General features: G+C 40.3%; 1 protein-coding gene across 3 annotated transcripts in view; it reads right to left on the bottom strand.

The window, feature by feature from the left end:
• Positions 1–1,201: 1,201 nt before the first annotated feature.
• The window catches only part of vopp1b (VOPP1 WW domain binding protein b), a 43,463-nt gene continuing 19,942 nt past the window's right edge, over positions 1,202–24,722 (bottom strand). Inside the window, exons 2-6 of one of the 3 annotated variants that reach the window (XR_014621212.1) lie at positions 20,588–20,646; positions 14,033–14,110; positions 13,106–13,239; positions 7,839–8,149; positions 1,202–7,725 (exon numbers count right to left, since the gene is read on the bottom strand). Coding sequence is in view for 1 of the 3 variants with exons in the window: in XM_084340958.1 (XP_084197084.1) it covers positions 7,977–8,149; positions 13,106–13,239; positions 14,033–14,110; positions 20,588–20,646 (444 nt within the window). In the remaining 2 variants the exon portion in view is untranslated. Of the gene's footprint in view, positions 8,150–13,105; positions 13,240–14,032; positions 14,111–20,587; positions 20,647–24,722 lie in introns of all 3 variants that reach the window. The other 2 variants (XR_014621213.1, XM_084340958.1) reach the window with 2 other exon arrangements.

Here is a 24,722-nt window from a genome sequence, read left to right as displayed (position 1 = left end):
AGATCTTTAAACTACAAATGAGACGAGTTAATCATGCTGCAGAAGATCATTTCTGTATTCATTTATTCTGTGGAGTTTCAGTCAGCCCCATCAGACCTGAAGCAAACTCTGTTGCTAAAGCCAGCTGTAGCAGCTACCAAACACATTGACTCGCAATGGAAAAGTGTCTATTTTAGCAAAAACATGAATTCATATAAGGGGGCAGGACTTGAATCCTGTAAACCTCTGTACATGGCACACCCGCTCTACCAACTGAGCTAAAGGGCACCCATAAAGTTCAGTTTTTATACTGCCAAAGATATTGATATATCAAACTATACATTTATTATTAATTCTTAGTTAGTGATGGTGTTGTACTTGACTAAATTATGCTATACATTTATATATTTATATATAAATAAATATATAAATATACATATGGCCATTAAAAATACCCATAAAATGAATGAAATATCTACAAAGTCATCATTATGCTTTATAAACTATAGAATAGAGCCATCATAAGGAAATTTAGGTCATTTTCCTTACAAAAAACAAGCTAGGCCTATTTCACTGTCAATGTCACACAATCATGTTCCTTCACAGAAGAAGCCAAATTACTTGTATAATCATTGTCAGGTGTGATCGTGGTTAAATTGATGGTGATGCAAGAGTCTTAGGACACAGCTGTGTGATTCTTTTGAATGTACAAGGCCTATCCTGCTCATTAAGTGATTGGTAACATCAGGGTTTTGTCACTGAGGCCAGACCACCAATTGGTATAACTTCAAAACCTCTAGAAGTAGTCTTGAAGCACATGTTGCTCTTTGGCTAATGTGAAGAAGGAGCTAAAGAGTGAGCAACGGGTTTGAATAAAGGCCCTTTTTGATGCTGGCTGGAGTTACCGCCGCATAGCAAAGGACTTGAGATGCAGTCCAAGCACTGTAAAGTACACTTTAGACCGCCATGATGCCACCAATTCACACCAGAACCGAACAGAGGTAGAAAAAAGAAACTTTCAGACGAACAAGTGAAGCATCTCAAAATTCTTCAGTCTTAAGGACCGAAGAAAGACCTCACGAGAACTGCGTGACGAGATCTACACCACAATGACTAATGGTGCAACAGTGTCTTCAAGAATATATATATATATATCTATATATATATATCACTATATATGTCACTGTGAACAAACAACTTCCAGTAAATTCATGACATGGTATCACATTTTATCAGAAGTGAACTTTATTTACATATTTCACAATGTATGATGATATATTTAATGTTGAAAGCGCCAGAGCAGATGAGGAGGAGAGGAGGTTAACAGGAGAGGATGACAGCAGCACAGAGTGGACACACACTTAAGATGCTTTAGCAATTCCAGTACCTGTTGCATAGTTTGACATGATGATCTCTAATATTGTGCTGTGTATTCCCAATATCCAACAGCCTGAGACATAATGACACTTGGTTGCTGCACAGAGCCCTGCTCTCCTTCTTAAAGCTGCTACTGGTTTCCTGTGAGAGGCCAGGAAGCAGACTGGGGTCAGCAGGGTCTCTAAAGTGGCCTTCCATCAATGCTACAGAGGCACAACATCACCACAAGTGTCTGGACAGCAGGAGGACCAGGACGGGAGTCTGTGTGAAAATCTCCAAAATCTCATACAAAACTATTTCAAAGTTGAAATGGGCATGGACTAAACTATCCTTTTATAACCCAACTGTCATCATTCATCATGTCATTTATTTTCTCATAAATAAGTCATAAGGATATTAAGTCAAAAGTATATTGTCTCAAAATTATGATTTGACGACTTAATGAATAATTGAGTAATTCTTTATCAATGATATTAAGTTTCTCATAATAATATTCTAAAGTATCTCAAGATAGTAAGTAAGTCATCTACCAATAATCTCATAATTCTGATATACTCAGTCATAATGACAATACATGAGTACATGAGTCATAAAAATGAGAACAATATTTATAAATGTATTTCTTATTTTTTAAAAAGGAAAAGTTGTTGGGCTTCAATATTTAGCACCCACATCAGGTCAAATGTTTTACTAGTGTTGCGATGAAGAAAACCCTCCTGTAAGAGAGAATATTCATCCTGTGAGGAGCGTAAAGTAGTAAAGTAGAGTAGTTTAGTAAAGTCAAAGCATATTTGTGCTATAACTGGATGGAATTGATTTTACTACACCTACTGTATATTGGCAATGTTTTCTCTTTATTGTGTTTGTAAACTTTACTTAGCCATGCAAGCAACCAAAAAACAACCAAGTCAGTTCAGACAGGTGATTTTAAGGATAGAAGCTGTGATCCATTAATGTAATTATAATAACTCAAAGTGTTCAGTCTACATCGAGGAACAACGGCCTCATCTGAGAATCACACAAACAAACAAACAAACAAACAAACAAACAAACAAACAAACAAACAGATTTGTGTAGCATGCACTGGTTCATTCACCAGTTTCTCCATTCTCATATTTAGTATTTTCTCTTGAAATGAAATGCCGTCTGAGTCACATAGAGATCGCCTGTCCTCCTCCACATGGAGGATTTATGAATTCAAACATTCATCTGAATGAATTTGGAGTATAAATGTGTTGTTTATCGAAATCTACAGAGGAGGATAAGGGCCACTGTGAAAAAATGTATTTGAGTTCTGACTATTTTATTATAATTGTTTTTTTCCTCAAAATTCTGAAGAAAAAAAAGTCAGAATTCCAATTTAAATCTCTGAATTGACTTAAATCTGAGAACTCTGAAAAGCTGAGAACTGATTCTGACTCTAAAAACTGAGGAAAAATTCAGAATTCTGTCTTCAATCTCAGAAAGGACTTTAATCTTAGTTTTATCTCAGAATACTCAGATTTATGTCAGAATTCTGAGAAAAAAGTCAGAACACAAACAATTCTTCTAACCCTCTTCCATACAAACCACCAGAAACGTGTTAATATTCTGTGCAGTTTATCAGTGTGGGGTCTTGTGACTGAAGCAAACCTCACTAATAAAAAAAAAAGTGGGAGGTTTACAAGAAAGAGACAATAATGTTCTTGCATGAGGCCATTGTGCTGCTGCTTGTTGGATGGAGGGTTGTGGGGGATTGGCTACTTGTTGAAACTACCACAGATCATCAAGTTCAGAGGTTTTCAAAGAGGGAGGTGGGCCTCCCCAGGGAGGCTTCAGACTGTTTCAGGGGAGGATGAGTGAATGGAAGTAAGATAATTTACATTAGTTAACACATTACTTATCAAAAAGGATCACATAAAATAGCCTAAATGTGTGTGATTTGGTTAAAGACTTAGTAGAGTGGTGTTGGGAGTCAGAAACTTGTAAATGCCCTTGGACAGACATACTTCATGTATTTGGTGGCGTCAAACAGAAACATCAGGCTCTCTTGGCTCAGCTGTCTGCAGGGAGGCCCACAGTCTCAACTCTGAAAACATGTTATCTACATGTAGATATTTAGTGCAGCACACACGGTCGAAAGATAAACAAAGCACAAGTTACTCCACTGGAGCAGTCATTGAGTCCTTCAGCTAAATAACCACATCACTCTGTACATGCATGAGTCACCGAGGTCTCCTTTTTACTAACACAAACCATAAGAGCCCATGAGCATGTGTAAATTCAGTTGTGATAAGGATTTAACAAATACACTTGTTTGCTCTTCCATGTGACGGGACACAGCTTGTTTGATTCTTGGCTGGTTGACTTCATTAATATTTCAATTAGATTTCAGTTTTCTGTTATGATGTTTTATCCTGTTGTTTTCCTGCCCTTCAGTCTGGCTTTCAAAGGCTTCTCCAGCCTGACAAGTACCGAGTTCTGACTGGAATCTCACACACATCCAGTCCCCTGTACTACCATTTTACAGATCTGCTGGTAAAATCTGCTTGTTGAAAGTAGTAACTCACTGGTTGGTAGAACATTTTGTTTATCTAGTGGTAAAAAAATATTCTTTACGACACAGAAAGCTTATCTTCCATTGAAGTTGATAGATATCATCAAAGATGGCGCAGGACAACTTCCCCACTCACTGTCAGGAGAGCAGCACAGTCCTCAGTGCTGCCCCTGGTGGCCAGAAGGTAAATACTAGTGATTAAAGGAATAGTTAGAAACAGTCTTGCCATTAGCTCGTAAGCTTAGCTTAGCTTAGCATAAAACTGGGAGAAGTGAGCTAGCGTGGAAATATACCTACTTCACCTTTAAAGCTCACTGATTAACACGCTGGACGCTTTTCATTACTCTGTACAAAAATAATGAAAAACGGTGAGAAAAGGGTCTATGTGCTGGACTATAGACCCAATCACTGTGACGTCACGCTAACAACTACAGTCACTTCCAGGTAGACAACTGGCGGATGATTTGCATTGTGGAGATATGTGACATCAGAAAACATGTCGTCATTTTCAGCCATAACTGTAACATCTAAGGATGATCCTGATCTGTGGACATGTTGCTTCAGAGTTTATATTCACAAAATACTGAGTAATGCTTCACCAACTGGTATCATCAACGATGGCTAACCTGAAAACTCAACTCAGTCAACTCAGGTATGACGTCATTCCAGCTCCAACGTTCGAGGTAAATGGAAAACACCAATAGTACAACACACAGTGAGTAGTTAATGAGTGAGCTTTAGAGGTGTGGTAGGTGGGTTTTGTTACCTTTGGACAGAACCAGCCAGCTGTTTCCCTGTTCACAGTTTCAGCTAGGCCTTCCCTGTTAGCATAAATCGTGTTCATGGTTCTCTGCAGCTTTAATGTGACTTAGACTTCCCACCATGTACATTCTTTCCAAGTTACATTTTACAAGCAGATCTAAATTAAATCTATATAATATATTTGACAAGGTCCCTGATTAAGTCAAGTCCTTATCCGTTAATAATGCATGTTTATCCTTAAAAATACACCCAGCAGCGCCCTTAAAGTGATGGTTGTGGTCTTTTGATGTGGGGTTGTATGAGTCAGGGCATGGTTAGCATAGCTTAGCATAAAGCAGAGAGAAGAGCAGCCTTGTCTCTGTCCAAAGTTTAAAACAATGCTCACAGTTATCGTGTCATATCTTGTTTGTTTTATCCAAACATAATCAGAAACGTGAACAATCTGTGGTGTTAGCTGGAGTTTGGTGCTGGTCCCGTGTCTTCCAGCACAGAACTCACCCTCTGACTACGAACTGTCCTCTCTACATTTCTGTTTGTGAACAGATTAACCCACCAGTGAATAAGCAGGCTTTATATGTGTTGCTGCATATTTTTGTAACCTTTTTTCCTATAAAAGATAATTAAGCTAAAATAAGCTAATTGGCTCCCAGATCCAGCTCCATATTTAATAGGAATGTGAACACACATATTTCCCACAATGTCAAACTATCAGTTTGCATTTTAGATTTGAAGCACTTTCTTACACACCTTAGAATTTGCAAAGAAAAAGGTGCCAAGAAAGAAAGTTTGGAGGTAAACTGTACTTTTACCACAACGAACTGGACAATCCTTTTGTTTCTGGCAGATTTGTTAATAAAACAGGTTTCTCCTCCTCATTCCAGTTTGCTTCCACAGATATTTTTAATAACTGAATAGAAAGACATTTTTGGATTGCAATAAAGGTTTGATTGTTTGATTCCCCCTAGCAGAAACTGTTTCCATGACAACTTTACTGTACTCTATTCCTCGTGCGTCATGAGAAATAATTCAGTATTTTACCCTTCAATGCACTTGAGATGTTGAGAACAAACAAGAAAAACGTATATCTTCATGTGAATCTTAAGGAGAATAAGGTGAAGTTAAACCCAGTCAGGTCATGTGGATGAGCAAACAGAAGCAGTCAGTCTCAAGCTACTGACTGATTTCTTCACTTGATTTTCATTGAGAGTGCAGAGAGAAGATGCAAAGTAATGTTTCCCACAGCTGCCCTGAGCCATTCTGGAAGCCAGCTTGATGCACGAAACACTCAATGATTCAGCAGGAGAGTCACATGAGGGATCTGCTGCTACAGCTCCTGCACACGACAACATCAACGTCACAGCCACAGTTACATCCACTTCTCTGCTTCCTCATTCTATTATTGAAATATCACTACATAGCTTTGTTCATGGCAATATGTCCCTTCAGCTGTTTAGCTATTTATTTCAATTTAAAATATGTATCTACATGTGGTCCTGCAGTGCTACGTCATGTAGGTACATTCATGCAGCGGCGTGCTGATGGTAGGCCGCTCGTTTGAGGCTTTTAGTGTTGTATGCAGATTTTCTTTGTCCTACACTTGCCATACCAGCTTTACTGGCTTAGCTGAAATAAAGTTATAGTGTTATTGATGATCAAACTTTATCAACATCTTCTATTTAATATAGATTCCTTTATTCCACTGAAGTCCTTGGCATATTTATTTATTACTCATCTATTTTTGTGTCTATATGTTACTGTATGTTTTATTACAGTATGTGTGCAAGGCAAGCTGTTCCAACTCCAAAACCAATTCATATTTTCTTTAGGTGGCACTTGGCAGAAGCAGTTTGTGTCAGTGGGTCAAACAAATGAAATGCATCTTATGTCCCATCAGCAACATAACAATCATCAAAGTGACCTCTCACTAAGACTCGGCAGCCCGTCCACATCAGGAAAAGGAACATATAGGTCGACTGTGAAAACAGCTTATTACCACCCATATGTACGTATCCAGTTAGTAAATACATCAGCAAAGGAGGATAAAGAGCTACAAAGACCGACAAAGTCTGCATAGGGAGGAAGTCGGTGATGGACGGTCGGGTTAAACAAGCAGAGGACGCCCAATCAGGAGACCGCTGTCAGTGTCCAGAGTGAAACCTGAAGTCAGGAGTGAGTTCTTTTAGCTTACAAATTAGATTTAGTTACGTCACATACAAAAGTTAGCTACGTAACGTAGGTATGTTTGTAACTGATGTTACAAAAGTAACATAGTGACTTTAACTCAAACCATGATGCTTTCCTAAACCAACCAACCCACCTAACCTGTGAGGATACAACAACTACACTACACCTGTCGCTGCTCTGCTGCAACAGTCATGTTGTTTTGGGAACCGTGACATACAGCATGTCGTTTTGAAAAATTGCTGGACATCGACCTATTCAGTCGGTTAGGTTTAAGAATGTGTTGGACTCGGCAGATGACACTAGAACTAGAGTAGCAGAGTATGAGCCACTATACCATCTCAGCATCACTCTGAGTCTGACTCTTCTCATGGTGAACTAAAGCTTCACTGCTGCTAACAGGAGAATGAGCCCGAGACTGCTGGAGTGGCTCATTATGTCATTACATAACTGGACTACACATACTTCAATAAAAAATGTATCAAGAAGTCATTATTTAGTAAAGAGCCCATCTTGCAGTAAAATGCTGGAAAGGAAATAAGCTAGTGTCTTCCTTCAAATTTGCTTTTAACAATCATTCTTACAGAGATAGTCCTTTTCAGAATGTCTTCATCGTATGTTTTTCAGCTGTACAATGAAAATATTTCTTAATTGTTTAACATTGTCTATTAAGACACACAGTATCCAGCATTTTAATACATGATGAGTTTGTTGGACTGTTCTACTGTGCACAGTTGTAGCTGCAGCTGCATTGGAGGGGTGGAGTAGACAGGGGACAGTGGGTGAATCCAAAACCTCGAGTGTCCATCCTCCCTTGTTTTCAGTTGAGCCAGGCTGGTGTCGCGGTCACTGTACACATGGATCCACACAAATCAAGAGTGAATGAAGCACTGCAGAAGAAGCAGTGTATGTGAGTGAGTGGATGAATGTGTGTCTGTGCACTAGATACTGGTTATTTTGTCTTTTCCACAGGACAACAGATTGTGTGGTTTCAAAGTCTTACACAAACAGTTCAGTTGAAAACAATTGGCAGGCTCTCCTCTTCCTCATCTTCATCTGAACTTCCTGATAATTCAGCCTCTTGCTGCCTCCTTTCCCTTTTTTCCTTGTCAAGTTCCATCTCCTTAGCTCTTTGCAGATGTTACTTCTTGTCGCTGTTTTGAAATACTTGTTCATAGGGCGGAGGTGGGTGGTTGCAGTAGGAAGGGGGTGGAGGATAGGAGCTCATCATCATATGTGTCATGGCAACGCCTGGGTCGCCACCCGTCATCCCGTTGACCCCGAAGCCCTGCATGCTCCCTGGCTGCTGGGAAACTGAAAAGAAGAAGAGACGGTTATCATTTAGAATATTATAACACTAAGTGTTAGCCATAACAGGAAACAATGCTTCAAATATGGATGTTGCTGCAAAGAAGCTACAAATTGGAAAACGTGGGTGCTTCACACACGTTCAACGCAGCAGTACAGCAGAGCTCTGCAAACAGCAGTGCCAAGGTGGACACCAAGATTAGTGTCACCAATTCAGTATCTGAAAGGATCTGCTCCTGTTCCTGAGTTATGGTGATGACCAGAAAAGTGTTTTTGCAGAACATTATGATGTCACAGTGATGCTCACCTTTGACATTTTGGATTTAATATTTTACCCTACAGGTTTTTTTTACGGACAAAAAAGTGTTGTGTGCTCGAGTCCAAGTGGACATTTGTGCCAGATGTAATTCCATGGTGTTAGTGTATTCCCAGTGACCTTTGACCTTTGACCACCACCATCTAATCAGTTAAGTCCAATTGGACATTTGTGCCAAATTAAAATAAAAATACCCCGAAGGTGCTCCTGAGAAATTGCCTTCATGAGAATTGTGAAGATGGATAGGTGTACAGACCACAGCTGTCGCCCGCACTGAGACATAAAGACACCTGATCCAACACTGCTGCCTGGTTAGTTCAAGTTATAATCCTAACATCTTAGTCCTGCTTGATTTGGAAACACCTGCAGTTGAGATCCACAATATGGATTTTTTTTTCCAACTGACACTGACAATCGATAAGAAAAGATAATTTTTTGTTTACATTTTTGTATTTTAAAAGGTTCCGAGCGTGTAGTTGTTGTGTGTACCTGAGGGTCAAGATGAATGTTTTAATATTCCAAAGCTCTAAGCATAAGTGCAAACTAGCAGCGGCTCAGGCGAGAAAACTTGGGGTCCAAATGGGCCATTAGCCGGCAAAATCCTGTTGGTAATTGCTTTGTCCTTTAGGTTATCTTTAGAAAACTTCCTGCAGTTTTTAAATGGCATGAATAAGTACGAGTGTAGGCGTTGAGCGCTTGTCTTTTTTAGTGTGGAAAGCTGCTGCTGCTTCGTATTCCTTTAATACACTTTTGTGCTGATGACGACTTTTTAAATGACTTACAAGATTTGTTTCCTCTCTGTGGAACAACATGTTGTCTTCCTCTGAAACTTTAAAAAATGACAACAAAACGACAACTGGAACCACCAGCTTACTGTGCATCCTACATTCTAAACTAACTTTTAAGCGGCATAACGCCACCTACTGAAGGGGGGGATTTATCGGCTGTAATTTCATGATCGGAATAATAATTAATAATTAACATTTATATATTTTATTTAATCATGGTGCATTCCTAGCCTGCAGTAACCAGGAACCTCAAGTGTTTTGACAAGTGTTAATTTTGCCTTTACAAATGTGAGTAAACAGCAGACTTAACTTCAGATTCCTACTCTGTAAGAAGTGAAACAAAAGAACCAGTGTGTGTGACATGGTCAGGGTTAGCGAGTTAGATTTCTAGATGGATCTTTGACCACACATCTTGGTGGACTTAGTTGACTTCAATGAAATTTGTTGGTTTTCTTGCATGGACTCGTGTTTTCAGGGAAGACAACATCCTCAGAGTTTTGCATTATGTGAAATGTCCAATCCATTGGTTTTTGTCGACTACATCATGTTCAGTATGTGCATTTTTAATTTCCATGATCGTGAAATTATTTGTAAATGACACCATAAATAATATGAAACTAATGTAATGTTTGACGTGATTCTCCCAACAATGTGTTTGGTAACACTATCACTAACTGCTTGCTCTGCAGCACACAAGTCCAGAATGACAGCTAAATGGATCATGAGGTAAAACAGCGAACCAAAACCATTCATCGATTCCATCGAACTATTCTCTCTGCGTCTCAGCCACCACAGTAACATCACTGAGATTCCTGGTTTATCTATTCTGGGGTAAAATGTTCATCATCCAAAAGCTTCAACTATTATGAAATTCTGTCATATTCTCACAGCAAAATGTCAGAAATGAACAGGCAGTATGTGACACTTATTTTGGTGTTCACATATTTATGACTTCCTCTGGTGAGTCACCTAGAATTGAGATTTACATGGTGGTCATTATTGGAGCGCCCAATTCAATTTTCTGCTTGGCTGACTGACGCATAGTAAAAATCCATTAATGTAAGACTAAGAGTGTTATATCAGCTGCCCTACTTTCCCTAACTTCAAGTTTTAAATGAAGAATCCTTTACGGCCACAGTGCTGGTGGTAATGAACAGTGTTAATTAGCCCAGGACCAGAAATTCTCACAGCACATTTTCTTAAATTCATCCATTGGTTTTCCAGATAACTTATCTTGACTCATTCTGGATTCTATTATTCTCATCTCCAGTGTGAAGTGCATGCCTGTGCTTGTACTGCAGTTATCAGTTAACATTTCCTTCATTATTTCCTTATTATTGGGCCGCCCCAACAAGATTTTAAAGATTCTCCTGTAAATTTACTTTAAATCCTCCTCCCCTCATACAAAGCCCTTCATGGCCAGGCATCAACATATCCAAAAGAGCTCATAGTACGCTATGACCCGACTTCAACGCTGCGCTCTCAGGATGCAGGGTTACTTGTGGTTCCTAGAGTCTCCAAAAGTAGAATGGAAGGCAGAGCATACAGCCATCAAGCTCCTCTCCTGTGGAACCATCTTCCAGTGTCAGTTTGGGAGGTAGAAACCTTCTCTACGTTTAATAATAATAATAATAATAATAATAATAATTATGCATTTTATATAAAGGCGCCTTTCAAAGCACTCAAGGACACCGTACAAGACACACACAACACAACAACAATACATCAAACAATATAATGCAGGTAACATTGATGTAGAAGTTAGTGCAATTTTGCAAAGATAAATAAATATGAATGTGGCTACGTAGTGCAATAGTACAGTAAATAGACAAGAATGTGATTACATAGTTAGTGTGAGACAAAGTATGCCACTCGGAATAAGTGCGTTTTCAGGTGGAGACAGTGTCAGAAGTGCAAATGTCTGGTGGGAGAGAGTTCCAAAGGTGGGGGGCAGATTGGTTGGAAGCTCTTGACCCCATAGTAGTTACGCTGGCAGATGGGGCAAAGGGCTGGATGGCAGAAGAGGATCGGAGAGAGATACTATGGTGCCAGGTTGTGAAGGATCTTGAAAGTCAGGAGTAGATTCTTAAAATCAATGCAGGATTTGAAAGGTTTAAGAGTAGACTTAAAACTTTCCTTTTTCATAAAGCCTACAGTTAGGCTCTTAGCTATGCTGCCATAGGCTTAGACTTCCAAGGGACTTCCCATGATGCACTGAGCTACACTCTCCTCCTCGCTGTATTATATATATATATATATATATATATATATATATTACCCATTAATGCTTGTCACTAACTTGTCTTCTTCCGCAGAGTCTCTGTGCTTTCTCATCTTACAGGGATCCTGCCTGAATCCTGATGGTGGATCGTGGTTGTGTCTACTGCTGTGGTCCTGCTTGATGCCCACTGCAACTATTATTATTTTATAAGTCATATTTCTATTATTATTCTATTATCTCTGTGTCTCTTTTTCTGACAACCCAACAAGTCAAGGCAGATGGCCGTCCACCTTGAGTCTGAGTCTGCTCCAAGTGGCAACATCCATGGCTGAAAAGAGGAGCCGACAATGGAGTACCAAACACTGCAGCAGTTCCTCAAAAGGCCACCTGAAGCTCGAAACATGATCCAATCCCCACAAGAGCCTATGAGAAACGAACATGTTTACAGCCTGGTACAGAAAATGGTTTTGCGGTTTCTATTTCTATAATTTCCCTGCTCATGACAACTGTACGGGGGGTTTATTCTTCAAATATAAAATGATGCATAATTAAGGGCATGGCAGTTCTGAGTGACAGCTAGTCATGAGCAGTCTGCCAGGCTTCACCTCACCTTACGGATCTTCAGCCCTTGGCCATGTTTGGTGGTGTTCTAAGTCTTAAAAAATATCAGACGAATATTATGGCTTGCTGTGTGGTTGAGACCCTGTTAGCGCTAACCGGCAGACAGCTGCTGAAGCTGGTAAGTTCTGGAGGAGACAGCCATGGGCAGAGCCTGGAACTTCTGGAGGAATGAACACCCGGAGAGAACAGAGTTTGTTTTTTTTTAAACTTTTGTGATTGAAAAGTGGATTTATCTTCAACTTCTCAACCTGTGCAGAGATTCTGAAATCCACAATAATGTACTGTGATTCTTTTTTATTTGATGGCTGAATGGAGGGAAATATCTTGACTTTATAGAGAAGAGATGGGGAAAATAAAGACGCTGCCGGGTAACAGGAAGACCAGTATCTGGTGAGTGCTAACTTTGTTCAGAGACAAAACATTTATTTAACTAACTAGGCTTGCTTCAGCTCCACCCATACTCCACCTCTTTGCACATTTTGGTTTAGCTGGGAATTAGGTGGAGTCTGATACTGCCAAGATGGCGACAGCCGGTACCACCCACTGTGAGCTCCATTCTGGCTCTTCAGAAACCTGTGGGTGACATCACAGTGGCTCTCTCCACTATCTTATACAGTCAGTGGTCTGCTCATGGGGCAATGTTCAGTCTGTTATGGTCTAGACCTGCTTTATAGGAAAAGTGTCATGAGATTACTTTTGTTGTGAATTGGTACTTGATAAATATACTTGACTGAGATTTGTCACTCTCACTAATGGGACGGTATGAATGGTAGCCTTTCCACACATGCTTTTTTAAATGTACAAATTAAAAATATTTAGAGAAACAGGTGGATGGAAACACACTGAGGTGTTACATCGCTGGTTTAGACAGCTGTGTTAATTCAAACTGTTCCAGATGGACATTAGAAGAGTGAAAAACACATCTGTAAGCAGCTGTAGCTGTAATATTTGACCCTGTTTTTCGGCATTCAGGCAGTGAGTTTGCCATCTGTCTTTTGTGTAGTTGTCTACTGTACCTGGTGTGGTGACAGGGTGCCTGGTGAAAGAGACGTTGAAGGCTGGCTCGTCTCTCAGAGGGGACGGATACATCCTCCTGCGGATGAAGAAGCCAGCACCGCAGCAGAACAGTAACCCCATCATCAGCAGCACCCTGAGAGAAAAACAACAGACATCTCAGACCTTTCACTAACCCCACATCATCAACACTGCCATGCAGGTCCAGCAGGGGCAGAAAGGCTCCAGTGAGGAAGGAGGATGGAGGAAGATTTAGCATCTGATGATAAATTAAATGCTTTTTAGATATTATCTGCAACACAGCAGGCAGACACAGAGGTACCACCATGACTCATGCTCATCCCACAGAAACATGCAGTTCAGTAATATGTCCCCTGTGGGGAGATACTGACGGTAAGCAGATTTTTGTTAGTGTGAAGTTTCTCATTTCTGGTGCATCTTTAGATATTTTGTATTGTAAGCAGCACTGAACAACAGCCACATTAATCCACTTTTATACATCTATAGACCTGAAAGGTTCACAAGTTCACACTGTCCGTCTTTCCTCTCTTCTGACTGCAGAGAAACTTCAGTCAATCTGAATATGCCATAGCTGTTCAATTAATGCAAAACCTCATAGTGAAGTGTTAAAAAGTAAAGCTAAGGAACACATAATACAGGGTTAACTAAGTGTTGTTTATGAGCAAAACAGGAACCTGAGGAGAAACTTCCTTGACTCAGTATTTCTTTTCTGAAAAATGATATGTTCAATAGCATCATGAAGTTTCCGTCTAAAACCATGAGATGTCAAAGTCCAACCCTGGAACCCTCACGCTGTCACCTCAGCATTGATCACAGAGCCTGACAAATAAACAGACAGAAGACAGAAGCAGTCACAGAACAAACAGGTGTTCCTCCTGTAAGAGAGAACAGCCTGAACTGTAACTCACCAGAAGTACCATAGTCTCTGGATGGACAGGGCTCTCACACAGCAGCGGGTCCCACAGCAGTCCTCATAAGAACGACATCTGCAACAAAAAGGCACACAGTGAGGCATTCAGGTCAACAACAGCAAAAATACAACAAATATGATAAACCTCACAATATATACACACACACACACACACACGTATATATATATATATATATATATATATATGTACACATTTACATGCACCACTTGGACAAAACACTCACAGAACTGCAGTAAAAACTAGAAATGTAGTTTGTAGTTTATGATTAGACGGGGGGTGTTGGAGCTATGGGTGGGAATGACAGAGTAACTCATGATACGATATGATATGTTTGACGATACATTGCCCACGATAACGATGGTATCATGACACATCGATTCTGCAATACTCGATACATTGCAAAACAATCATCTAACTATACATCATGATATCTGTCTCACTAAAAAAAAACACAATTCCCCTAAAATGACAAAATGCGGGAATTATGTATTTATTCACTGCATTGACACAAACTGAAATGAAACAATGTATACAAAAGTGCATAGAGTCTCTTTATCACACACTGACTGCGACTTGTCCATGTGTACCATCATCCCAATGTAAAATAGTCATAAAGTGGCAAAAGGCTGAACTGACAGAAAGCAGAAGAGTTTTGGAGTTACAATGTTTGACAGACGGTTCATCAAATTCTTTTCTATCCATGTAAATTAAGTTAACAGAAGTTTACACCATGAGGAGTCATGAGCCCAAGATGGCATGCACACTTGGTCATGCTACTTGTATAGTGACAGCTGTCACTGTAAGCACGTTAGCATTTAGCTCAGGGTAGTGCCGTGCCAAAGAAGAGCCTAAGGCCCCGTGTCCACATAGCAGTTTTTGGGGGGCAGAAAAGTGCTGGCGGTGCACTCAGGAGCACTGGGATGAAGTGTTTGTGCATTGAGAGAAAAAACGTTGCACGTGTGCCTTGTCGCTATGACAACAACATCTTGACAATCGCCACTATATGATCAACAATCAATCAATCCCTTTACTATCTGTTTGATTCATATTTGACATCAGAACATCAGTGCTGAGGATGTGGGTGCATGACACGATCCATAGGAGACAAAAATACGGTGATTATTGCCTAGAACAGGAAAAAGAAAAAGACTGTGACATCACCATCTCCTTTCTGAAACAAACGCTGACAAAGCATGACTGCAGATTTATTTGCCAGGTGCATTGTCGAAGTACAAAAGAGTGTGAATGTGTGAGTGTACCCATCCAGACTGGATTCATTTCATTTTCTTTAAGTTAGATTTTAACATACCCTGCTGTTGTCAGTGATTTTATTACTGGCCAGAGGGAGATTCTGGGTCATTTTTCATCCCCACACCAGGACGATTTACAGCCCCAGTTACATCTACATGTTGAGTGTACTGGGTCTCGGCAAGCTCACTGGTCCTGTAGTGTAAATTCCAAGCGACATCCTTGTAAATGAATCTCAGGGATATGTTATATCAATATTATATAAATATCAAGACATTCCAGTGTCAGTCTGTCACAACCACAAACCACAGTGCTCTGTCTCCACAAAACCTCACAGTATACAAACATGTGCTTCAGCCTCTCTGTGGTAATGGTGTTCTATGAGAAAATCCTTTTTGAGCCCAAGGGGAATTTTTCCCCTCAAAACCAAAAGTGGCCACTGGGCAAATTTTGAAGCAACTGCTGTGTTCATATCTGTAATACAATACAAGGTTCAGCCTCACAGAGCTGGTACGACTGTGGACTCTGATAGTATGTGTCCACAGAGCTTTGCACAGGCTACAACCTGTACAATTACTGGCTGCACCTGATTGGATGAACGCCACTCATGGGCTGTCTGCTTTGGGAAATTTTTGTCTTGCATTATAAGAATAGTTCACTGAAATGTGTTTGAGAAGACACTGTAGGTGAGAAATAAGCCCTGCAGTTGCTGAATCTGTCTTCAGTTTAACTTTACATCGGTTAGTTTTTATAGCTCTTCATGCTGTACGCCCCTGATTTGCAGAACGTAGCCCAGACTTCAAATTTAGACAAAAAAGAGCGAGAAACACGCCGACACATCTCTAGAAACGCAGCACTACCAGAATGCATTGCATGGCTGTGTACAAAGGCGATGAATGGAAAGCATGGAAACGATGGGTCCTGTGCACACGCACCATTAGTTCTGTTACTGCTTTGCTATTGAGCACATGGCGGAGGCTTTCTTTATTACACTGTTCATATTGTAAATATTACTGCAGTGTTCATATTGTAAATATTATGTATAAACGAGTAAATTCTATTTCTTATCTTATTATATTGTTTATTTTTTACTTTTTATTATTGTTTATTGTGATTACTGTCCGTTGGCTGCTGTGACAAAGAAATTTCCCCATTTGTGGGACAAATAAAGGAATTCTGATTCTGATGGTAAATAATCTGTTTTCCACTCAGGCTTTATATTTTGTTGACTTACTGTGAACTTTAGACTTTAGGGAAACATACCTTTTGGTGTTTTTAGGCAATTTATATGAAAGTACTTGCAAAATCATTGCTATAATCAAGCTCTGGCATCCAATGTCAGTATTGCTTCAAAGCTCCCATGTTCACATCTCCCCACATCACAAGAAATGTGAAAATGGCTTTATAAATTGAACGACGTGAGGCACAGTTTTCAGGCTCAATTTTACACAATCTAAAGCAAATCACTGTTTTTACTTTGCACTTTGCATTTCCATATAAGACTGGAAGAAAAATGTGTATATCAAAACAAGTCTACAGACTGAGTGCTCACAATTTCTCGCTGAAAAACATGTGAAGGGACCAGAATTAATCTACCTTCTTTTTCATTTGTAGAATAAAGTTCCTCTTTGGGCAAGAAAAATATTACAGTGATAAATTCACATACAGGACGATTCACACTTCACAGTGTAGAGATGAGAGCAGCCCATGTGGGTGCTTTGCCCCTTTAGGGCTGAAAACAGCCTCTCCAATTTAACTGAGGGTGAATGCAAATTCTCAGGTCTTTGCCAGATTAATAGCAAGAAATAAGAACACAGTGTTTTTTGTCCAAATCCTACACAGTCAGACAAACAAGCATGTTATGTTGAACTAGAATCTGCATCATTATACAGAACACTTAAACAATGAGGGGTTGATGAGTGTCCCTTCAGTGTGCCTCCAGTAAAGTGGACGAAATTGACAAACACACATTAACCTTATTGAATGTCCATGTAATGTATTTCTTTCATCTTACTTATTCTATCATTAAGATGTTATTAACAGCTGGCTATTTACACATCACACAGACAGAGCGACAAAAGCATTCATTATGAAATTTGAAATTGTCTTTGTGTCCACCTGATGAATGCAAGTCTAATATTCAGTCTCTTTTAAATAAAGATAAACAGAAAAATGTAGTATATTCACCATGTAGTAGTGGACAGGGAGCAGCTGCTGGTTAAAGAGAGCTCAAAACAGTAAACCTGTGAGCTGTAGCACCAAAACAATGAGCTGAAAGAGGCCGAAACACTGCAGTACTGAGGAGAACTGAGGAGCTGGTGATAATTCTCTGTTGGCTCATCACTATGAACGACTTCTTTCACATTATGTATCATCATTTGAACAATTGTTTTTTTTGTTGTTTTTTTTTACAAAAATATGAACTATTGCAGCTTTAAATGCTGTAGAAGACAGAACAGAGGAAAGAACTACTGTAGAAGGTTTCTGTCTCCAGCTGCACAGAAATACTCATACAGGGTTTTATTGCAGGGCACAGAGCCTCTCTATTGTGCTTTGACATTTCCTCCACTATAACAAGCCTAGAAGCAACAGACACAGGTGAATTGTAGTGCTGCCATCACATTTTCTGCTTCGTAAACAAAACTTTAAAAAGTTTGGTTGCAAATGGCAGGCTGGGAGCTAAATATTTAGAACAGAGGCCAACGGTGATTGATCAGTCTATGGAGAGCAGCAGGAAACCTGCATTAATAGAGCTGAAGTAATAATAAGGTGAGTGAGTGTGTGTGTGTGTGTGTGTGTGTGTGTGTGTGTGTGTCACAGATGAGTCATCATTACTTGTGGTTTGCTTGGAAAGTGTTCCCCTTTGCCTTATTTATGGTTTTAGTCATTGGTCCTTTGTGGGTTTATGAAGAGACTTTACCTCACTCTACACAGAAAGATGAACTTCAGCTCTGGGTTATTCATGTTTTTATACCTTTATGTAAAAAAGGACAGGCTCTAGGTTTATCTGGTCTCCACAGTAACTTTTTATTCATTAGTTATTTCTTTAATGTCCTGATTTTGAATCAGTGGGCATTGCCGAGGTGCCCTTGAGCAAGGCACCGACCCCTAACACTGCTCGTTGGGCGCCGTTGCATGTGGCAGCCCTTTCACTCATTCTCCTCTATACACTGTGCGTGGGTGTGCATGTGTGTGTAATGTGAGTGATAAAATAACAAAAATAGTTTCCCCTTGTGGGATGAAAATAGTATAATAAAATAAAATAAAATAATAAATAAATAAAAAATGAATAAACACTGCTTTAAGATGCAAATCCTTGCACTGTACTTGTTTTTGCAGGCCTCGAATCACAGAAAACATGCCTCTAAATGAATTATCGATTCAGTGAGAGGAGTGAGGCAACACAGGCAGGCCTGATGCAATTCTGAGACTGGGAAAATGTTGATACCAGTAGGCTGAAACTGTAAAGTGTCAGCATTATGGCTTGTCAGATGCTTACACAGCAGAGACAGTGTCATGTTTTTCACCAGAAGAATTTTTGTCTGTTCAGAGAGTTGATGTTTTTTTCTCAGAAGACATCAACATCCTCAAACTCTAATAGGATAAGAAATGCAGCATCATGGAAAAGGTCCAGGTGGAGGAAAGATGTGAAAATAAAATAAATAAATAGGGAACAGATGAATAAAAGATAGGTCTTACCAGGTGAATTAGGCTTTAGGTTTTTGGAAAGGCCTTTTTTATAGTCCATGTTTGGGAATAGGTTTACCAAGGCATTTTGAGTCTGATCCATAGGGGGCACCAAAAATGCTAAAAAAATATGAATTTCACCAGATTTGATGGCAATACTCTGGGGGCGAGTGTTCTAGGAGCAAATCTGAAGTGCCATACTGATTGGTGCATGTGGGCATGGCCTATTTATTGCTATCTATGTTTCCTCAGTTTGCTGTGAGCTGGCACCATAACTACAAATGATGTGCAAACGCTCCACAAAAAAATTATCCCAATGGTGCAGATGGCAGCGCCATAATTGATAGCCAAAAAAAAAGAAGAAAACTTTATAATTATCAAAATGTACTGTATATTTATACAGAAGAGACTGTGCACAAAGCTTCTCTTTCTTTCTCTTTATCACTAATTTATCTGAACATGTTGCCGCTTGATATCTGTTGCTGAATACAGAAACAGAAATTGAGGGCGAGGAAAAAGAAAGTGGAGGAGAAAGGAGGTTTTTCCTCTCAGTTGTTTTTCATCACCAAGGTAATCTCTCTTCAGTGATGCTCTCTGCCTGTTTTCCTCCCTCTAATCACCACTTAAACTGTGGCTAGCAGCTAGAAAGCAAACTAAATGGATGAATGTTGGAGAATGTAGAATAAGAATGAGAGGCCTGCTGTCTGTCTGAATCAGTGAAACAAGCAGAGTTAAAAGCTCCAGTAAGTAATTCAATCAAACTGAATTGAGTTTTGATGAACACGTGTAGTATATACTCTGCAGCTCAATGCAGAGTTAATGTTGATGAAGGGTTTCATCCAGGTCATGGTAATTATAAAAGCTGTATTGTAGGCAACTGGCTGTTCAATGCAGCCAGGACTGCACAGATTTGTACATTGGGGGGGACAAAACAACCTCTCCACAAACGAATGGCACAACACAGGAGGTCAACTCCTCAAGTCAAGACTCTGCCGTCCACTAACATCTGAAAGAGAAAAATCATTCCTTTGAGGACAACAATGTAAACATCTTGTCCAGAGAAGACAGATGGTTTGAAAGAGGAGTAAAAGAATCCATCTACATCTATGTCAAACTGGAACAACAGTCTTTGAACAGAGGAGGTGGCCTAAGACATTACTTATCACCCACCTACAATACAGTACTGAGTTCCCTCCCCAGACAGCTTAACAACCATTCACTCCTGGGCTCACCTAGCACTAGCAACCCACATGAAAGCTGATTGGGTCAATGACCCACAAGAGGCCCTAATGACTCTGTAAGGACACTCCCACACAAAGTTTAAAAGCCTGTAACTCCCCTCCAGTTAGTTAGAACTGAAGAAGCCTCTTGATGAGAGGTGAAACGTCTTCAAGAAACTGAAACATGTCCAGTTGCCTATGATACAGCACTTAGAAATGCAGAGTTTAGCATTTTATTTTAAATACCAGCCCATAAAGAAGCCACTTTTCTATCCAAATGTAGCACAAATTGGTCCAAATTCCAAGAAACTCAGCCACGTGCAGAGTTTGAGTTTACCGGTTTCAAGTTGTAAAAGTGAAACATTGTGGTACTTACATGAAGTAGATGGGGTATCCACCTTCAAAATACCAGCAGTACTTTTTGGCTTCTACACACTGTAAAAGATAAAGACAGATTAAGGTTAACATTGAGAAATTACACTCACAAACACTCACACAAAACGCATTTTTAGGCCAACCACGCACTGGCCGGACAGCAGGGGAACAGCACAGTATGATGTTAGTGCTGGCAAATGACGAACAAACATCTTCTCTACTCAGACAAGGGTCAGTGAAACACTGACACATCAGCTACATTTGATAGCTACAGTGGCATGGAAAGCGAGGTCTATCTCCACCAGTCTCCCCTCATCCAACGTTAATGAGCCAGAAGATCACAGACATCCTGAGCAGGGTCCACCTTTCTTGAACCCAAGGCTGTGACTTGCCTTGTAGGTTACACTGTGGTCCAAAAAAGAACAGGAAAATGGTACAAAGCTAATGTTGGCACTCCCATAGGGCCAGCCAGCAGTTTTCTTTTAAACCTGGAGCAGCTGTTACCTCAGTTGGGAAGCTCATGCCTTAAACATACCTTAGACTCTTGGCTAATTTTGGAAGGATAATGAAGCATCAATTACTTCACTCGATAGCAGCACATCCAGCGTTCTGTACACATGTGGCCAGAGGTGGGAAGTAACATGTTACATTCACAACATAACATGTACTTGAGTAACTTTTTTGAGTAAATGGTACTTTGTGGAGTAGTTTCAATGCAGCACATTTATTCTTACTTGAGTCAATTTTGTAGAAAAATCAATACTTTTACTGAGTCACATTTAGAGCGCTACTTTCACTCATTGCTTTATGAATTCATGTACATTCTGTTAAGAGGCCGGTGGTCGGCTGGTCCTAGGTCTGCTGAAGCTCTGTATCCTACCACTGCCACACCTCCACATGACTCTGTCAAAGCGGGATAATGACTGAGACTGCATTAGGAGAATGGCATTCAAATAGCATTAACTGCTCATATTTACAGACGACAAAACAGCTTTGCTCTTGTTTTCTGCCCTAATTTAAATATTCATGCTAACAGTTTGCAGGCACTGTGTGTGTAACTGGTCAAGCTCATTGGTGCAGCCCAATGAAAAGAGTCACAAAAGTAGAAACTAAATTATGCACATGGTAAAAAGACAAAGTACTTGTATTTCATGTGGACATGACTGATATGTTTCAACCCCAGATGGTCTTCATCAAGTCAAAGTGAAGAAAAGAACACACCTGTACTTAATAGACAATGATGAACGATCACAGCATTATCTCCTAGTTATCCTAAATAAGCCATTCAGATATAGCCACTCTAATCATATTGTCTTCATGTGATTGGACAGACCTGATCTGTGGCAGTCTGTAATGGGAGCTGTAGATCTATCTATACTGGCAGCCATGTTATTACAAGCCACGGGTGCCTGTAGTTCAAGATTTCCAGCCATTTTTGTGGCGACCAAAGCAGGTATGCTAGTTGAAGGCAAACCATGATGGGGTTTTGTGCCTAAACCTAAGCAGACCATACCGTGTTGTGGCAAGAGAAAAAAAGAAAATTGAACCTAAATAAATATCAAGAAGCAACATAAAGAAACGTTCATTTCGAACTAATCTGTAGTTTTGCAGGGTGCACGACACCTAATCCTCAAAAAGCTGAAGAACTTGAAGCATTTAAATATTTGGAGAGGCATCGTCTATCTCATAGAAAAACATTTTCTGTGTCTAATCTGATACCAATCTACATTACCATGCAGAGCAGTACACTCAGCGAGGATCCCCTGCATCCTCACTGCACCCTCCTTTTTCTATTACTGGCTTCAGTTCAGAAAGCACAGAGCGCTGACGCTGGCTGGCTGGAGAGCGCCTTTAATTAACTGTCTTTGAAATGATCGCCTTCTGTGAAAATACAGCCTGCTTTGTAGTATACAGAGGATTTTCAGCTTTATCATTCTGCCCCCTGCAACAAAGCAGTACGGGATAGGCTGTGGGTGTCGAGAAGAAAGAGAGAAAGAGAAGGAAGGTGAGATAGGAGAGAAAATGAGCTGGTTGGAGGCAGAGAGAGGAGAGCGTGTTAAATGAAGTGAATCATACTGCAGGGACATGTCTTGCCTCAGGGTGGCAGGCAGCATACACAGCATCACTCTCCATGAAAGTGGGGACATCTCAAAGATAACAAGCTGAACTGGGGTCTCAATGCAAGTTAAAACATGTGGTTTTTGGATATGGTTATGAAATTGATATGACATTTACTAATACGGCATCGTTATGCACTGAACTCTATTAGCTCCTGTTGGTGATAAAAAGAGAAGTGCTTAGTACCCTGTAAATTAAAAGTAACAGTGAAGTGGGCGCAGACAGTGTTTGAGAGCAAATTAGATGAAGCAGCACTCAGTCAGTCCTCAGTTACATGAACAATCCCCCACATCTCCAATGTGATAACACACAAGGTAGATTTTACTACTGTGGCTGATGCAGTGCCTCTGAACCAAGCAAGTACCATATAGAGAGCAGGATGTCACATCATCTTATTCATCTCTGACACTGAGAGGCTGAATGGGGTGTCACAATTTCAATTTTAGATAAAAAAATTAGCTTTCCATTTCCACAATCGAAATCACTGCAAGACATTTTTATTGATCAATAAATTGTTATTGACGTTGAATACACAGTTTAGCTCGAGATCATTTACAGCCATGCTGTCTACGGAGGAACGTGGTCGTTGACACTGTGGTAAGTTAAGTGCTGGAGAGAGCAGAGAGAGAGTGTGATGTCACTGCAGAGAAGTTACTGTCAGCTCCTAAGTCACAGATACATAATGTGTCTCATTTTCTCCAGGGGTCCGTTTCACAAAGCAGGTTTAGTGAAAACTCTGAGTCTGTTAACCCTGAAATGAGGGAAACTCTGAGTTTTCCGTTTCACAAAGGGAGGTAACTCAAACCAGAGAAAGAGGGGTAACTCTAGCCTGTTTCACAGAGAGGGGTAACTTAAGCTCTCGGTCAGTTACCATGGTAACATACTCTATGACTCTAACCTGGTCGGGACCAGGTTTTCCTCACCAAACCTCGAGTTTCTCTCTGTCTCCGCCTCTTTCAGCCACACGGTATTTGATTTCCTCATTCATTCAGTCAGCAGGCGAGTTTTGGCGTAACATAGTTCTGCCGTCTGTTTAAAAAAAAAAAAAATCAGTCAGTCGGCCTACATTAGAAGTTATATTAGGTGGCGACTATTTTCACTACCATGGCATGTCCTTTTGATAATGATCCCGTGGATGAAGGTGCAGCATTACTGCGCAGAGAATTAAATATTCGTCGGGAGATGATTATCAGACCGAGCATAGATGTTCTTGCATTTCCAGACAATTGTCTTTTTGAGCGGTCCGTTTCACGTCACAGTCCATCATTTACATACACAACCTAATCCGTCCTTATTTCCAACATTACCAACCGAAGTCATGCTCTCACATCCCAGCAGATAGTGTGTGTTGCGCTGCGTTTTTTTGCAAATGGGAGTTTTTTATACAACGTCGGAGATGCAGAGCACTTGAGCAAGGCAACTGTATGCAGAGCGGTCAGAAAAGTGTGCCTCGCCCTGAAACGCCCAGTGGGGTGAAAAACGTAGCCCTCCTCTTCCCCGTTGCCATGGTGACTCGTCGAATCGGGGCTCCATTGATGCTGTCTTTTTATACTTGAGGCGCACGCGCTTAACTCCGGGTGAAACTACTCCGAGTTGATCAAACTAACTCAAATCAGCTGTTCTGAAACCGAAAACTCAGAGTTTCCTATCTCAGAGTAGATCAACTCAGAGTTCAAGGTTAGACTCAGAGTTTGTTGAACCTGCTTTGTGAAACGGACCCCAGTACACAGTTTCTACAACTACTGTAAATGTAGTTGTAAGAATATGTCTTAGTCAGAAAGACAGTCCACCAAGCACCAAATGTGGGCATAATTTTTGTTTGTCGAAGTAAATCTCATATGACTCTCCGCCTTACAGACAGTTTGTATTGAAAGTCATTTCAGTCAGGAGAGACTAGTGAATGAAGTAAAGAACATGTTACAGCAGATGATAAGTGAGAATGAATCTGCCCTGAGCAGCAGCAGCAGCAACAACCCCCCCATGGAGTCCAGACACTGGTGGTGGTGGCTGATGACTCT

This window comes from Pagrus pagrus (assembly GCF_965226575.1).
Source record: "Pagrus pagrus genome assembly, chromosome: 20".
Lineage (NCBI taxonomy): Eukaryota > Metazoa > Chordata > Actinopteri > Spariformes > Sparidae > Pagrus > Pagrus pagrus.
Note: the sequence above shows the minus strand (reverse complement) of the source record. Positions and strands in the feature narration are given on the sequence as shown.